This window comes from Oreochromis niloticus, linkage group LG12, assembly GCF_001858045.2.
Source record: "Oreochromis niloticus isolate F11D_XX linkage group LG12, O_niloticus_UMD_NMBU, whole genome shotgun sequence".
NCBI classification, from domain to species: Eukaryota; Metazoa; Chordata; class Actinopteri; order Cichliformes; family Cichlidae; genus Oreochromis; species Oreochromis niloticus.
The window spans coordinates 25,019,345-25,037,541 of record NC_031977.2 but is presented as its reverse complement, the minus strand read 5'-3'; the positions used below and the strand labels follow the sequence as shown (position 1 = coordinate 25,037,541).

The 18,197-nt window shown below is 38.9% G+C and overlaps 2 protein-coding genes across 5 annotated transcripts in view; both read left to right on the top strand.

The window, feature by feature from the left end:
- rasgrf2b (Ras protein-specific guanine nucleotide-releasing factor 2b) overlaps positions 1–5,049 on the top strand; it is a 42,882-nt gene extending 37,833 nt beyond the window's left edge. For both annotated transcript variants that reach the window (XM_013274899.3, XM_005473465.4), the window contains 7 exons: positions 349–452; positions 731–815; positions 928–1,125; positions 1,485–1,564; positions 1,980–2,097; positions 2,190–2,258; positions 2,845–5,049. In XM_013274899.3, coding sequence (XP_013130353.1) covers positions 349–452; positions 731–815; positions 928–1,125; positions 1,485–1,564; positions 1,980–2,097; positions 2,190–2,258; positions 2,845–2,937 — 747 coding nt within the window. In that variant the 3' untranslated portion in view covers positions 2,938–5,049. The remainder of the gene's footprint in view (positions 1–348; positions 453–730; positions 816–927; positions 1,126–1,484; positions 1,565–1,979; positions 2,098–2,189; positions 2,259–2,844) is intronic.
- Positions 5,050–9,726: 4,677 nt separating this feature from the next.
- Positions 9,727–16,697, top strand: LOC100703906 (creatine kinase U-type, mitochondrial). Of its 3 annotated transcripts, none has more exons than XM_003451051.4 (10): positions 9,727–9,843; positions 11,675–11,837; positions 12,139–12,337; positions 12,427–12,522; positions 12,627–12,848; positions 12,961–13,046; positions 14,589–14,712; positions 14,964–15,098; positions 15,218–15,343; positions 16,421–16,697. In XM_003451051.4, the coding sequence occupies exons 2-10, from the start codon at positions 11,698–11,700 to the stop codon at positions 16,535–16,537; spliced, it is 1,245 nt and encodes a 414-aa protein (XP_003451099.1). In that variant the 5' UTR covers positions 9,727–9,843; positions 11,675–11,697; the 3' UTR covers positions 16,538–16,697. The 3 variants fall into 3 exon arrangements, with proteins under 3 accessions (XP_003451099.1, XP_005473521.1, XP_019221777.1); XM_005473464.3 differs by lacking the exon at positions 9,727–9,843 and adding an exon at positions 11,075–11,300; XM_019366232.2 differs by lacking the exon at positions 9,727–9,843 and adding an exon at positions 11,436–11,514.
- Positions 16,698–18,197: the final 1,500 nt, after the last annotated feature.

Genomic DNA, 18,197 nt, shown 5'->3' with positions numbered 1-18,197 from the left:
TCACCACCTGTTGCACATGATGACAAAAAAAAAAATCACAAGCACTGACAATTTCCTAGATTGGATCAGTTATCTGTGTAAATCACAAACAAATAGACATATTGGGTTTGTAAATTGTGAAAGGCGTCTGTCATTCAGTGTTCTGAGCTCTGGGCTGAAGGGGTAAGTAGACTCTGTGCTGACAGTGATGCTACCCAGGGAACAGTCAAATGTCATAAACCATATTTATCACAGCCTGTCTCTTTATTAGATATTTATATCTCACTATCTCACTTCTGTTTGGGGTCATTTGTTTTTTATGTCTTTGTCTCTGAATGTGTGTGTGTGTGTGTGTGTGTGTGTGTGTAGGCGGACTGCCCGAAGGCAGAGTGTTTTGAATCTCTCTCAGCGATGGAGCTGGCTGAACAGATCACTCTGCTGGATCACATCGTCTTCAGGAGCATCCCTTATGAGTCAGTCCTCTCATGAAACCCAGTCAGTCTTCTCATGTGTGATCTGCATCAGGTCAAATAGACTTAAATCCCCTTTATGGGCACTGGGCATGCTTTTAGAAGGACATAAAAGAAAACTAATGGCATTTTATTTCAACTTTACAGCTCCAAACATCAGAGAATAGATTTGCACATGCTTACCATCTGACTTCAGAGGCATTAGAAAATGAAACTTATACTCTGCTATAGTTGAGTGTGTGTGATCTCATTTGGGTATATCTCTATCTTCCCTCTCGAAGAGAGTTCCTGGGCCAGGGATGGATGAAGGTCGATAAGACAGAGAGGACACCTTACATCATGAAAACGAGTCAGCACTTCAATGATGTAACTTCTTCCAATGTGTTTAAGCACCATTTTTTTCCAGACTCTTCTGTAAAGATTCAGTACCTATAGCTCTACATTAATACCACACTACTCTTTTCTTTTTCTTTTGAAGATGAGTAACCTGGTGGCATCACAGATCATGACCCATACTGATGTGGGCTCAAGGGCCAACTCCATTGAGAAGTGGGTTGCTGTGGCAGACATATGTCGCTGTCTGAACAACTACAACGGAGTATTGGAGATCACATCCGCACTCAATCGAAGTGCTATCTACCGTTTGAAGAAGACCTGGGCTAAAGTCAGCAAACAGGTGGGGTAATTCCTGAACAACCCTCTCTATATGCAAAACCTGAAATCCTTGTTTAAAAATCCAAAGTGTATATACACTTAATCTCATCATGAAGCACTAGAAAAAAACATCTTTTGTCCAAATGTTTACAAATGGGAATTCTCTCATTGGCACTTATACTGTACCATTAGAGGGTTCAGAGAAGAGACGAGTGCTCAATCGCACTTAATGTTAATAGCGGTAAGGTTTATTGTCTGCTCTTTACTTAATCCTGATAACGTTCAGCAGACAGGCTGCCTGCAATGCTATTCATGGCTGGAGAAAGTTTAAAATCTTGCCATTTTAGATCATTATAAATGCCTGTTTGTGATCTTTTCCAGACTAAAGCCCTGATGGACAAACTGCAGAAGATTGTGTCCTCAGAAGGACGATTTAAAAATCTGAGGGAGACGCTGAAAAAGTGAGACTTTGCATTTGTTTTTAAAATACCATCATATGTAAGAAAAAGGGCAGCACAATGGTGCAGTGGTTAGCACTGTTGGCTCACAGCAAGAAGGCCCCGTCATCTGGCCAAGGCCCTTCTGTGGCTTCGGCTTCATTCATTAGTGAGTTAGATTATATGGTGATTTCAAATGTCCCATAGGTGTGAATGTGGGAGCGAATGGTTGCCTGTCTCTCTGTGTTAGCCCTGCATCACACTGGCGACCTGTCTCAGGTATACCCTGCCTCTTTCTGTATGATAGCTGAGATTGACTCCAGCAACCCTGATAGGGATAAGCAGAAGAGAATGGATGGACGGACAAATCAAAAAATGAGTTTTTATGGACTTGGAAGCAAGTTGATTTGTATGCTATTCTTTAACTCTCTCATTCCAGTTGCAACCCTCCTTGTGTGCCATATTTGGGAATGTATCTAACAGACTTGGCCTTTATAGAAGAGGGAACACCAAATTTTACAGAGGAGGGTCTTGTTAACTTCTCCAAAATGAGGATGGTAAGCATGTGTAAATAAATGCACTGGAAGCAGACCATCTTGAGGTGCACGCTGTTCAGTCAGTATTAAGGTAAATTCCATATTTTATTCAGATATCTCACATCATCAGAGAGATCCGACAGTTCCAGCAGACGCCGTACAGAATAGAGCATCAGCCCAAGGTACTTTTAATTTTTTTATTTGTACTATTTTTTTGTATCTAAAGGACAAAAACATCACAGGCCATTATTTCATTTAGATGACATGCAATTATTATTATTTAAACAATATAATCAAAGGGCAGGATAACATTTAAACTGTCAAAAAATTCTAAAATAATAAGAGAAAACTAGTCTGAAGAAGTGAGGTTTGAGAGTGGTTTTAAGGAATTAGTTTTACTTGGTTTGACAGCACAGATTACTCTTGGATGTGCTTGTCTTGGCTCTTGTTCTGAGAGGATTACTGAAAATCCCTTATATGGGTTGTCTTTAAAAAAAAATGCATGGAACAACAGAAGCCATCCCAAATTACCCAGTCTCCTGTTTTTGCTCTAACATACTCATCTTTCAAACAGGTATTAGTTGGACCAACCAGAAAACAGATTACTTTAATGACCAGCTTATTTGCAAAATCATGTTGGTGTATTTCCTGCGAGATCATCTTATAGTCAAAATCACCTCAATCTTTAATTGAAAATAATTAATTGAAGCTGTAGCTGTAAAGATATTTTAATCATCATGCCTGTCATCCATATTTGATTATACCCAGGTGACCCAATACCTTATGGATAAGACTCTGATCATGGATGAGGATACGCTCTACGATCTCTCACTGAAGATAGAGCCCAGGCTTCCCGCCTGAGTTAGAGCTGTTGGTGGCCTGTGGGAGCCTGCTGAACCTGGACCCCCAAAAGGGCAAAACGCCCACGTGATCTCATCAATCAAGAGAAAGTTGGAAGAAGAATTTTTCAGAGCAACTTGGAAATAGAATGAGACTTGGTCTGAGGAGACAGATATCGATGCATGCGGTCAGTTGAACATGTTTGAGAGCTTTACAAGAGAAAGGGGAATATAAGAATGAGAAACGCACCTGTAAGGTTGTAAGACTGCTCGTCTTCGAGGGGAAAGAGAGGTTGCATTGTATGAAGGTTTTGAGGAAATTGCATGTCATTGTCTGGTGCACATGGCATCACACCTCCCGAGGCAGCCTGAGAGTGCAGGACAGGGTGAGAGAGAGGAGTTAATGGATGTAACAGAGATGTAGCATATACAGATAGTGTGACAGAGAGGTGTTTGAGCTTACGTCTCTGTACTATTGTCTGTGTTCTTTTGCCTGTGCATTTTCCGTGCCATGTCCTGGAGCAAGACCCCTAAAATGCTTTCTGTCATGAAGGTCACTGCATAAAACTTGCATGAATTCAGCTTGGGATGTAACTGTCTAAATTGCCTTCATTCTGACCCCTGATCCTCTGCTTAGCATGCACCGCTTTTGCCAGGGTGACTTCTTAAGCCACTATGCATCCTCAGTGGGCTGAATGCGTCAAAACGCCTTTAAGCCTTCACATATAATGCAGAAAGATGGAAACGAAACACAAAACATGATATATTTTAACGAATTTAGATTTTTCCCTTGATAAGCAATTAATTCTATATTTATTTGCGATTGCTTAATTTGGTTAACTTTTTTAAAAGAACATATGAATTATTAAAATTAAAACATTTATTCAGTGCCTTCCACTAGTGTAGGTCAATCTCCCACATTCCCAAATTGAAAATTTGCAAGCACAAAGTTTTATATAAATCCAAATTTAAAATATAAAAATTTTATTAAAGATAAAGACTGTAATTTTACTCATTAATTTCCTTTTTTTTAAGATTGGACGTGTCATGTAGACTAAACAGTAGCATGTCAGTGTAATGTAGTAAAGCCATTGCAGCATCCAATGAGCATATATCTCCCTCTACTGTTTAAATATTATTATAACCTCTGCTAACACAAAGCTTTGCAGCATGTGTGTGCAATTTATTTGTTTTTTGGCATTTATTGACTGTCAGCTGGGCTAGTGGGTGTCATCGGGCCTCTATGTGTAACTGGGGCGACTACAGTCTAAACTGGGACAGTACACAGTGCACTCCCTGAGATGTAGCTTTGCTTGATTGAAAGGGTGATCATTATTTTCCATGCTATTTATTTCAGATGCTGTATTTATATTATTTTTGTATATAGTGACTTTACACATATTGTATGATTGAAGAAGAAATACTTGGAATTGTTATGCTGTGAAAACTGATTTTATTGTTGTTGTTGGGTTTTTTTCTTTGTCTCTCTGGTTTTCATGTTGAATTTTAATTTTGCATCGGAGGCTCTTGTATAGAAAAAAAAGCTGTTCAACTTTATTCTAAAAAAATGCCTTTTGAAGGTTAAAAAATGTAGCACTTCAATAATCTGACATTGTTTTCTGTATTAATGATATGATAAGTATAGTTGTCCTGCATGCACACAACAGCTGCATGTTGTGCATGTCTGACTGGACGCTTCCTTTACCTTCTTCCTCTGCTTCTCTATAATAATATTGTCTCTGTAGCTGTCAGGAAAAAAAAGAAAGGTATAAAAACAATACTTTGTCCATCGAATCAGGCACGTTTGTCTCTTAGTGTACCTCACAAAGTCAAGCCTCTTGGCCGTGTCTTCTGCAAAACAAGCTGTTGTTATGCAGTAGCAGTGTTGGAACTTTTCTCACAGAACAATAACCTTATTCAAAATCAATTAGAGGAAATGTTTCAGACTTTGCTCTTGGGAAAACTTGCCCTTTTGCACTGCGTCTGTAATTCTGAGTGTCTGTTTTACATTAAAAGTGTGGGAATACAGTGTGCTATGTTTGTATTGTAATATTATTTTTCTGTACTTTTTTGTGTTTACTTGTTTGCATTTTCATGTGTGGGTGCAGGGGAAATAAATTCAACATGCCTTATACGTTTGCATATTTCTTTGGCGACCTTGGTAAGAATTTCAGTAATATTACTTACTATTTGTTACCCCCCTAATGTTGAGTCCATTTCAGCTTCTTTCAATCAATGCATCAATAAATATCACTAAAATATTGTGGCCAAACGTTGTAAAACCAGACACCAGAACTAGATTTTAATTCCAAAAAAAGTTGGGACACTGAGTAAAATGTAAGTAAAAATAGAATGCAGTGGTTTGCAAATTTCAAACTCATTGTTATGCACAGGAAAAAAATGTAAACAAAAATTTCATGAAAAATATTAGCTCATGTTGAATTTGATGGTAGCATCACATCTCAAAAACATTTGGATGGGGCAGCAAAAGTCTGGAAAAGTAAGTGATTCTAAAAAGAAACAGCTGAAAGGACATTGCTGTTAACTAGGTTAACTGGCAACAGGCCATTAACATCGAAAGAGCATCTTAGAGAGGCAGAGCTTCTCAGAAGTCAAGATGGGCAGAAGTTTTCCAACCTGCAAAATGCTGCATCTAAAAAACTGTACATGTAACATATTATGTAACATAATTTTTCTGCCGTTGATCCAGGTTCAGGTCACCAGTCCTCCCTTACTTTAGCCACCTCCTCCAGCTGGTCCAGGTGGACACTAAAGCATTCCCAATTTAGCTGACAGACATAATCTCTCCAGCTCCCTTTCTTCTGTCTTGGGGCTTCTTCCTGGTAGCTGAACCACCTCAAGTCGCTCCTTTCATTGTGCAGGAGTAGTGGCTTTACTGTGAGCACCTCCTGACTGACAGAGGTCCTCATTCTATACTTACACCAGAGTCCAGTCACCCTTTGAATATTATTCTATAATGTTGAGTCTGGCTATAGAATAATGTTCTTCAATGAAAAAAACACTCTGGGAATCTTCAAAAATCTCTGTGCACAAGGAACAAGGCTGAAAATCAATATTGGATCCCTGTGATACACAGGATTACAAACAGGCATGAGTCTGTCATGGCAATCACTGCATGCCTCAGGAGCACTTCAAGAAGTTAATGTCTGTGAACACAGTTCCCTTGTGCCATCCACAAATAAAGGTTAAAGCTTTATCATGCAAAGAGAAGGCTGTGTGTGAACAAGATCCAGAAATGGTACCATCATTTCTGGGCCAAAGCTCATTGGAAATGAACTGAAGCAATACGGAAAACTGGTTTGTGGTCAGATGGATTGAAATTTTAAATTATGTTTTGAAAAAAGGTTTACTGTCCTTGAGACTCATATTTCAGCAAAAACAATGCTAAACCTCATACTGCATCTGTTATAACAGCATGACTTCGTAGTAGAAGAGTCTAAGTGCTGAATTGGCCCAACTGCAGTTCAGACCCTTCACCAAATGAAAACATTTGGTACATAATGAATCAAAAATATGACAAAGCATACCAGGACTGTTGAGCAGCTGGAATCCAACAAGAAGGGAACAACATTCCTCTCCCCCCAAAGCCCAGCAACTGGTCTCCTCAGTTCCCAGACGTTTACAAGAATATGGGATGCTACATAAAAGTAAACATGTCCTGACTTTTTTTTTTCAGCTGTGTTGTGGCCATCAAATTCAAAATGATCTATTTTTTTTCTTAAAATGGGACATTTTTTTTCTATTGTGAATAAAATATGAATTTATGAGATTTGCAAATCATTGCATTATGTTTTTATTTACATTTTACACAGCATCCCAACTCTTTTGAAATTGGGGTTGTACATATTGAATGTGATAGTGCTCTTCAAATAATGAATAATTAAGTAATTTAAAATGATGCAGATTCACATTTGAAGCATTGCAATAACAATCACCACAATATTTGAAAGTCTAAATCTCTGTCCTTGTTATCTGGAGATATTTCATGCAGATACTGAACTTGGGATATTTGCAGAGTGAGGACCTCGACTTTTATGAAGATGCCCCTCTGTATAATTAATTTGCTCCAAGCCACTTTTTATTTTGATTGTTAGGGATACACGAATGTGCAAAGCATGCTATGAAATAAGAATTTCTATCCGGATATGCTTCAGGCTGCATTGCTGCTTCTGATGAAGAGTGCTCTATCTTGGGACTAGTGCTGAAAACAACAAGTACAGTTCATGCATACAGTATTCTACATTGGCCTATAAAACCTACTTACATGTGCGTAGTCCTTTGTGAAACAGTAACCAGGCAGCTCCGAGGCAAACATACTCAGTGCACTGCGTGGAGGACGGTATTTTAAGAGCATAAAGCTTTTTTCCAACTGTTATTTTCTGTCACTTTTTCACAAAATTACAAAGTACTACTGACTGTTTTGCACTGATGTTCAGAGTGGTGCACAAATGAAACAATCTCATCCACTGCAACACAACATTATATTTTAGGAAAAAAGTATACTTCTTAGTGCCACCTAAAAGCAAAGTGCTACAAGGTCTATGTCAGTGAAGCAACTGTAATCACTATATCTGCCTCATAAATGACAGGTTCTGAATGATGACCCATGACTGTGGTCGTCCTGCCACCATGTGGTCACAACTGATTTTGCGTCTTTATCCAACAGTACGCATCAGCCAAAGCTCTGGACACTCAAGCATGGGCTCAACGAGACCATCAAAGGTACATGATGTACTATCTGCCCCTTGTAGTACACTTATAAATCTTAAATGATAAACTCTTTTTAATATCTATTATTGTTGATTTAGTCTAAAATATGGATCTTATGGTGATCTGTGATTCTACACTGGTTGTGGAGATGAGGAAGATGAAGTGAACAGAACAATGCAATGAATGAATAAATGACTGGTTAAATATGTATGTTAGTCTAAAGTGCTTTGAGTGGTCTGCAAGAATAGAATAAGTGCTCTATAAATACCAGTCCATTACATTCAGTTTAATTGTGGGTGACATATTTAATTATATGTAGTGATTGTATGCTTCATGGATGAGTATTATGTTGTGGTTAATAATTGTCTTAGATATGCTGAAATTAACAAGTATCAAACTAGAGAGCATTAAAGCGGTGGCTGTAGCTCAGGAGATCAGGGCATCTACTAATTGGAAGGTTTTGGTCTGATTCCTGACCGCTCCAGTCTGCATGCCAAATATCCTTGGAGAACACACTAACCCCATACTTGTGTGTGAATATTAGATAGAAAGCTGTTAACCCTTTCATACATGAATTATGACAACCACAATCAGGATACTTTTCTTAAGTATTGTTATTCGCCATTAGGCATGAAAAGATGAATTAAAATACTTAAGAAAAAAAACCCTGATTGAGGTTGTCGTAATTCATGCATGACAGGGTTAAATAACAATAATTACAATGAAAAACGTCATACATCTGTAGTAACATTAAACAACCAGTGGGTGGCAGTGTAGGGAGCGACACATCAGTGTCCAATGTAGTGGTTATCAACACTGAAACAAATACAAGAAAACAGCCTTTGAATAGCAGTCCACTGTAGTGACCACTATGCGTGAAAGAGTTAAACACAGAAAAAAAAGTCAGTGGGTGAATGAGGAATGTTGTGAGTGCTCAGGTAGAGTAGTAAAAGGGCAGTGAGCACCTAATGTCTACATTTGAAGAATTAACAGACATAGAGAGGAAATGCTAATCAATCAGTGATTGTTTTTGTTTTACCCAGGAAGTTAACATATCAAAGTGTAATTTAAATATGAAAAGGAAATACTTTTCAATTGTTAGAGGAGAAAAATCTAGCAGTGTTGAAAAGGAGCAGAAACAGAGCGATTCGGGCCTGAAAAAAACAGAGTGGACAGGAAAAATGGCATGCTGTGTATCTCAGACAAGTTGAGCTAGTGATAAAGTCATCATTCAAACTGTTGTTGAGGGGATGTGACAAGTTGTTAGTGTGGGATCTACTGTCAGTTTTTAGTGCGGATAAACAGACTAAGGGAGGGCGGCAGCTTTAGGTTGTAAGCATTTGTCTCTCAGCAGGGATTTTATAGCAGATCAACCAATACAACTCCTGTTTTTGAGGGACAGATGGATGACAGTTGAAGTTTATGACAACACTGTGACAATTTGTAACACCGAAAGAGAGGGTAACTGAATTTGGAGAGACAATCGCTATGTAATGATGAATATGTAGTCTAAAAGGTTTAATAGAAATGGGTCTTTGACCGTATATTTGACTAAGCCATCCAAGTACTTTTATTGTACAATGGCAAACATTTGCTTTTGCCACACCTAAAATAACAACAACAACAAAGCTGGACTTTAAACTAAGTAATGCAAAACGCCAGTGAGCATCACCAGGAAATGCTGGAGCATTTTGAGGACGTGCAGGTATTCCAACCACACAGGTGACATGTCCGTGTCCCAGTTTTCAATCAGTCCTATAGGCTAAATATTCCTTTTGTACTTTGTCTTACAAGTGGCAAACATGCCTTTCAGTTCCAGAATAAACACATTTATAACAACAATAGTAAATGTGATTTTAAGAAAAACTCCAAACCAAATTATTTTGATTGTATATTAAATGTATACAGCAACATGACAGCTATATTTCAGCAGAAGCAGACTACAGCTGACTTTTTATGTATACATGAAAGCACCCATGGCCGTGAGTGCAGGTGTAAAGAGGCAGGCAGACATGATGACTGACAGCAGAAAGAGGATTTCCAGTCTGTTACCCAGTGAGAGGCTAATCCTGAGCCAGTGGCCCCATCTTCCTCTGATCCCATCCCTGTTCTTCCGTCTGCTCTCACTCTGCAGGTTGAGCTTCGTTGGACTGAGCTGCAGGACCTTCTGCTACCTCCACTCTTCAGCTATCCAAAGGTAAGTAATTGATTCTGCCTCCAGAATTCACATTATTATTATTTTTTTTCAGCTCCTTTCCTCATTTATGTTTCCTGCCTACTCATGCACCTCTCTTGGAAAAGTGCAGTAGCTCTCACATTCATTAACAGACCGTTTCATGGATCACATGATTTTTTTCAGTTCAGTTTGATACAGTTTTGATGTATTTTTATTATTCTATAATAGAAATACTTTGCTTATCTTTGTTTGATAGCAAAAAATTTAAATCCTTTTTCCTTAAATTAATATTTACACCACACAGTATAGTCTACACATAGCCACTTGCATTAAGACCACTTAAGCTGCCCTCTATTCCCAGCCATCTGTTAACTACTATTCCCCTTAAATGTTATTCTTTGTCAAACAGCCAGCCATGCCTCCTGCACCTACATTTACTTTATATTTCTTTATTATTATTTTTTTTTTTAAATCTACAAATAAGTCAGTTAAACCATTTGTAGACATAGCAGTATGTCTTTATCAAGGGTCAAAAGGTGCAGGTGCCTCCCACTCTACTTACTATGCACTCCCTGAGAGAAATCCCTTTAATCCAACTTTTCTCCTTGACTTTAACATGCCCTTAAAGACCTTTACTCCACTTCTTGGTCTTTCTTCTTTCTTGGGTTCTTGAAGAATGTCTGGTTTCTTTCTATATGTTTTCTTCTGTTTGTCCTGTGTAAGCTTGGCCTGTTTAAGCCTCTTCACAATGTCAGAAAGAATCATGTGTTTTCCACGAATGATCCGAACTCTAAGCTGGCAATTTAGCTTAACTTCACTAACTTACTATCAGTCTGTGTGTGTGAGAGAGAAAATGGTATGATTTGTGACTCCTAATTTCAGACAAGGAAAGAAATTCACTTTTGTAATATAGGTAATCTGCAACAATACAGTAATATCTCATCTAGTTCTCTTATATCATGCTAATGTATGCTGTATATATAATGCTATAAATAATTTTTAGCCCATCATATTTTTAATTTAAAGTATCTTAAAAAAATACATAAAAATAAAATAAACTGTGCTTCTTTGTAAGCTCTGATTAATAGACTGAGGAGTCTTGCAAGCAACTAAGAAAAACATTAATAGGCAATTATTAATACGGTCAAGGCACCCAATCACAAATCACCCGATCACCTGAGCCGGTGACTCTCTCCGGGTGACCAATCAGAAGGCCGCTGTATGCTTCACCAGTAATCCCATCGCACAGACTGCAGGCGTATCTGTTACTTAAGCAGTTCATAGCCTAAGGCTATTAGTGGTTTTGTCTAAGTATGTACTCACGAAGAGAGAATGTGTGCTGACGCGTCGTAATTTAATATGTAAGCTTTAAGGGATTGTTGAACTTTATGACAGCATGCAGAAAAATACGACGAGCTTCAGTCTGCAGCACAGACTTGTACAAATTATTAAAGCAAATATTCTGCTCAGCTTTGAAGGTAACTAATTTTTCTGCTCTCCTCTCGGTGCTGTCTGGTTTAACAATCTGATTCCCAATTATCCGCTTTCCCTGAATGCCACCTGTGACCTTCAGGAAGGATCCCTGTAAAGTTCAGCTTTCGTTAAACGAGAAACTCAGCGTGCTGTACGGTAGTGCATGAAAGACATGGCCTGAAACACTCCAATGAGAGTGTAACCATTACATTACATTCAGTATGGATTTTAATACTCAACTGCAGTACATTCCTACACAAACACAACTTCACGTTTCTTAAACCGCCAGACTGAATATTGAAATTTTATTATCCAGGGCCAATAAATTACAATTTAGAAGTTCTCGAAGAGTAACCTTTGTCATCTGCACTTTTACCAGATAACAACTGAGGCCTCACAAGCATGGCAAGCTCTTTCACCCGTGTGATTTCTGGCCGTAACACGGCAGTGATGTTGGCCATGGGAGCAGGCACGCTGACATCCGGATACCTCCTCAGTGACAACATGGAAGCTGCTGAGAGGAGAAGGCTCTATCCACCCAGGTACTTAAAAATGAGTGTATATGTGTGTGTTGGTGCCATAAAGTGAAGGGAGATCAAACCGAGAGTTGTCTAGCTAACTGGTCAATCAAATTATTGCATGAATCCAGGCCTACATTGCAGGACCGCTTGGCAAAACTCTCTTTGAATTATAGCGGATAGCAGAAAGACTGTCTTTCCCCAATACAACCAAAGCACCACGGCAAGTAATTTATTTCAAACAATATTTAGATGGTTACAAGCCTGGCTATGAAAATTATTTATTTGTATAAACATTGATTTTAATCTTGCAAACTTTTTACAGTGCTGATTTCCCTGACCTGAGGAAGCACAACAACTGCATGGCCTCGGCCTTGACCCCAGGCATCTATGCACGTCTAAGGGATAAGACAACACCCAACAACTGGACCCTGGACCAGTGCATCCAGACTGGAGTGGACAATCCTGGACACCCCTTTATTAAGACTGTGGGAATGGTGGCTGGGGATGAGGAGACCTATGAGGTATGCGTTCAGATTTGCACGATGTTGATGTGGCTTCCATCCGAATAAAATGGGAAATTATATGTTTGATTCATTTTTATTTTAATCAGGTGTTTGCTGAGCTTTTTGACCCTGTTATCAAGGATAGACACAATGGCTATGACCCTCGTACAATGAAGCACCCGACTGACCTGGACGCTTCCAAGGTTATACTTTCTTTTGTTTTCTGCATCACATCATCTTGAGCATCCATGAGTCCGTGTATCAACTCATACATGCCTAAGGTAACCTAAAGCTTTGTCGTCCTCAGATCACCTCAGGATTTTTTGATGAGCGCTACGTGTTGTCATCTCGTGTTCGTACCGGTCGCAGCATCCGTGGACTGAGTCTCCCCCCCGCATGCACGCGCTCCGAGCGCCGTGAAGTGGAGCGTGTGGTTGTGACGGCTCTGGCTGGCCTGAAGGGAGACTTGACTGGTCGATACTACAGCCTGGGAGATATGAGTGAAAGAGAGCAGCAACAGCTTATTGATGTTAGTGAAGATTTACACATTTTAAGAAGCAAGGTTTATTTTTCTTTTTATCTTGATTTCTTTTGCTATCTAATGTCCCCGTGATTCCTGTGTCCCCATACTGGCCAATCAGGAGCACTTCCTGTTTGATAAGCCTGTGTCACCTCTGCTCACGGCAGCTGGGATGGCCAGAGATTGGCCTGATGCTCGTGGGATCTGGTAAGACTAGGAGTACAGTCAGCCTAGAAGGAATATAGTAGTTTTGTAGCTCAGTGACCTAGAAATCTAGTTTTTGGAAATATTTGAGTTAGAGATTTACTGAAGAATAGTATCCACTTGTTGGACACGTCCAGCTTCCAGGGTGCAGTCTCCATTAACGATAACTCAGTTTGCTTCCTGCAGCTTCTCGGTGTCTGTGTGCTCTTCAAGAGGACAAGTTGATTAGAGAATGCACAACAGGTGTCCCAGTTACTCAAACTAAACTATTCCCACAGCACTCTACGCCACATCCCACCTGGAGCTGAGCTAAAATCTCAACCAACCACACATGCATTGCAATTCTAAATTCTTTGCATCATTGATTTCATGATGTTATTTGCTGACGTACCACTTTGTTAGTTATAACAGATTGGTTTGGTTATACTGTCTAACATCAGGCACCATTAGGTATTAGCTGTCACTTTAAGAAAATTGCCAAATTCTGACAAAAGCATATAGTTTACTTACAAGGGATGATAATATGAGGAAAGGAAAGCATTTTAAGTAATATTATGTAATTTTCCAGAAATAATACAATATAAAATGTCAGTGATTATAATATTATTTATGCATTCTGGGAGTGAACCAGTGAGAGAGAGGCTCCACCAGTACACTATGATCAAACACTGGATACGTGATGTTATCCTGTCATATGTCTTTTAGTAAATAATGTTTTAGTTCAATTTCAACATATATAAAACACTTAACATTTATTGCAGAAAATCAATGAGAAGCAAGTAATCCATCGAAGAAAATAAGAGAAAACTAAAGAAGATATATCTAAGAGAAAGAATTAGCTAAAAGAGAAAAATAGTGGTAAGCGAGACAGTGTAATATTTTGATAAATCGAAGAATAAAAATGATAAAAATAGTAAAAGGCACCACTTTAGTTTTAAGGAAATAAGAGAGTTACTTAAAAAAAACAACACAGACAATGAATTTGTATTTATTTATTAAGTCAGTTATGAACAAATGATTAAAATGAGTGAGTCTGTGTCATCTATTTTAACTATTCAATTAACTATAGTTTGGCTCCAGTGACTGAAATGTCAGCCTTCTGGTAGCATAAGTTCTAGTATTGGCTGATTTTTTTTTATGTGTAAATTTTCCGTCTTGCCACCTTATTTCTGCTACTCTTTTTCCAGGATTTTTTTCATTCATAAATATAAAGTTCATAATACATATTTGTTAGTATTCTTAGACCTGTACTTGTAGCTCCAATAAAATCAAAATCAGTCACTTAAAGTCAAGACTTAATACCATATTATGCTTCTTTTTTTTTTTTTTTTACTCAAAGCATCTTTACTTGCATCTTTCCTCGTCCTTTACAAACCTTAACACCATTTCCTTTTTTAAGAATGTCATTTTTCTCCCTCACATATGCTTTATTGATTGTTCTTATGTTGAATGTGACTGAAACTTATTAATATGTCCTGGTGTCTTAACAAGAATACCAAAATATAGTTTTGAACTGGAGTTTAATCCTTTCTTCTTGACACTCAGGCACAACAATGAGAAGAACTTCTTGATCTGGATCAATGAAGAGGATCACACAAGGGTCATATCCATGGAGAAGGGAGGAAACATGAAGAGAGTGTTTGAAAGATTCTGCAGAGGGCTGAAGCAGGTATGCACATCTCTTTATCTTTGAATTATCATTGGTCCAGTGTGAATTTTTCAAGTGAAATGTTTATCCATCAATTCAATTTATCACAGTCTTTTTGTCATTTCTGCCTACAAGACTGTGAGTCTATAAACTAATCTATAGTAGAGTGACCAAAAATCAAGAAACAAAGACTCAGATTAATTCAGATCTCCGAACTAAGATTTTAGTTCAGAGATCTGAACTAAGATCTGAGTATTTATTTTAACTTCTAGGTTGAGCGTCTAATTCAGGAGAGAGGATGGGAGTTCATGTGGAATGAGCGTCTGGGCTATATCCTCACCTGCCCCTCAAATCTTGGCACGGGACTCAGGGCTGGGGTGCATATTCGTCTGCCCCTCCTCAGTAAGGTAATTCATGAATCATAATGACAGTTCATCTCATGTTAACTGCAAACACATGCACATGATGTCACGTATTCTTCTTGTATCTGACAGTAACTTGAATTTGTTTGGTGTTTATGATCTAGGATGCTCGCTTCAAAAAGATCCTGGATAATCTGAGACTACAGAAGAGAGGCACGGGAGGTGTTGACACAGCCGCTACCGGAGATACGTTTGACATCTCTAACCTTGACCGTCTGGGCAAGTCAGAGGTAAATCCTCAGGGAATGAAGACAACAGCTAAAGAAAGTAAAGCTCAAAAGTGAACAGCAGGCAGAGAGAAACCGAGTCAGACGGAGGAGAGCAGACATTTGTAGCACAGCAGGTGTAAGCTTTGAATAACTGTACCCCATGCTGTTCTTTAATCTGTAATCCAGGCAGGGGTGTGCCAGTGAAGGTTAAATGGCTGCTGCTTCCTGAGCAGAACTTCTTTGCAGGCTTTGGCAAATGCTGTGAAAGGACCTTAGTGTGTAAGGTCAGGGCTATAGTGGGGTGCTGTGGTTACTTCCATTTGGGCCAAACAGGGCAAAGTTTGTAAATGGCCTCAGGGGAAGCCCCTGCCTGACGAGGGTAATCTCAGGAGGCACAAGTGTAAAGGTTTAAGTTAAATTTGCCAGAGCGTCACATGAGCCTTTGCAGAACTGTTAATGCTAACCAGGTGTGTACTGGTGTTGGAGGGGTTAATAGCAAAGAATGGCAAAACAAACTGGATCTTAGCTGAACTTCAAGAAAAAGTTCAAGAAAAAGCTAAGATCCAGTTTATTTTGTTTGTTTGTTGTTAACGCCATTACAGACTTTGTTTGTTTGATCCAGCTGAACTTAATATTGCAATGCTTTTATTTCTTATTTTCTATGCAGTGATTACAAAGTCTGTAATGGCGTTAATATCAAACACTTAATAAGTTAGAACTAGTTTAAAGGTCAACAAACAAATACTGTGATTGTGTTTGTATCTCCAGACTCTCGCCATATGTTATATGGAATCAGTTAAAAAGGACTGATTTAAAAAATAAATTCTTTATTCTTTTGTGCAACCAAATAACAAAAAACTATTTCATTTATTTCACGTCTTTCAACTTGTGAAAAGAGCAACTCTTTGATATCAGTACTTGTAACATTCAATTATATCCAATAGAGTTGAATTTCAGGATCAGATACATGTAGCGATGAACCACTGAGTTACACCATCATCAGGTTGAAAGCTAAACTTTTTTAAAGGCAACCTTTGTAATAACTTTGTACATGCTCATAATAAAATATTGTTGACACTGGCTACGTTGCATTCACAGGTTGAGCTGGTGCAGTTAGTGATTGATGGTGTTAACTACCTTATTGAATGTGAGAAGAGGCTGGAGAGGGGGCAGGACATCAAGATCCCGTCCCCGGTTCCTCAGTTCAGGAAGTAAGAATCACCTCGACTGGGAATCCTGAGCGGTGGGCGTCCTCCGATCACTGATCATTTAACTAATGTTTATTGCATGTATAACACTGTACTAACTTACATGCAAAATAAATTAATTACATGTACATGACTTCTAAAACTAATAAACTCCAATGATGAATTAAGCTTTGTGTTACTGGTTGGTGTTTTTACAATTTTGGTGGTATTAACAGCCTTTTAGACGGTAACTACAAAAAAGGTAACTTGTGAACAAAGGTGGAAAATAATTTACTCAGCATTGTTTATACTTTGACTCCATTCAGTTTCAAAGATCTTAATTTACTTCTTTTGCCCCTTTCTTCTGATTTCCTATCCCATAACAATTATTATAATTAAAGCTGCAAGCAGCGTTATGAGGGCCCTCGCACCCCGGCACGTCGGGCCACGCCCAACACCTACAACCAGCACGTCCGATCTGATGTCACATTGATGGAATTCAAGCCTAGAACCACAAGCTAACGATTCATCTCATTCAATCATTATTATAGTCGTCCCACTAGGTGGCGCTCTAACCATTACTGACAAATGGCATAACAAACATTTCCGAGCTCGAGTCTCATCACGCCTGCGACCTTTGGGAGAGATTGGACATTGTGTTTTTGAGCGACAGCAGGTTACTGCTTTTTGGCGAGTGATTGAAACTCTACGTGCCGCCATGACCACCCCGTTTCCCTGAACGTAAAAAGCTTCGCAATTTAACATCACAAAGGTCTTTAGATTCCACACACAGGAGATCGCGTAAATCTAATGAAATCCCTTGGAGGAGTTCGTCAAAGTATGAGGCCTGAAAAGAAGGGGAAAATGTCGCCAAATTTACACATTAATTTTAAAATGGCTGACTTCCTGTTGGATTTGGGATATTGCTCCAAGAGACTTTTTTGTACATCTTGATATCTCCAATAAGCTTACCAGGTTTCAAACTCATACATAAAACACAGAGCAGGGGCTGTTGTTTTGAAATTTTGTAGGGGGCGCTGTGGAGCCATTTTGCGCTGTTCAAGGAAAATGAACATATAAAAAGAAATCCCTCATCACATTAGAGCTGTGCGCCAAATTTCAAGACTTTTTAAACTTTTCAAGCCCTTCAAAAGCCACTTCATCTTTCATGGTGAACTGCGTTGCCACCAGGGTGCACCGTTCAGTTTATAGTCACAATTTTCTCACTGAAGCATCAAGAGGGACTGATGGTGATATTCACCGCTTTTGAGGTGGCCACGATGAACCTGTGAAAATCAGTACAACAAAATGAAAGACATGACATTTCCTGGTGCCACTAGGTGGCGCTCTACGTATTCCTGACAATGGGCATATCAATCTGTTCAGGGCGGGTCTGACATCATCCCTGTAAAATCTGCTACTGATCACATTGGATTTCATTGAGTTACACTAATTTGTTTCTTCATGGCGAGACCTCAATGTTCGCCATGCTGCTGGGGTCACACCCTTCAGCGAAAACTCACAGTTTTCTCTGTAACCCAAGACCAACTCCTTAAGGCTTTCCTGGAGAAATTTGAGGCTGCAGATGTCACCCATTACAATACTGTACCCCAAAGTGTAAAACATGACATTTCCTGTTCCCACTAGGTGGCGCTGTCCCTGGTGTCAAATATGGCAGTTGAAATATG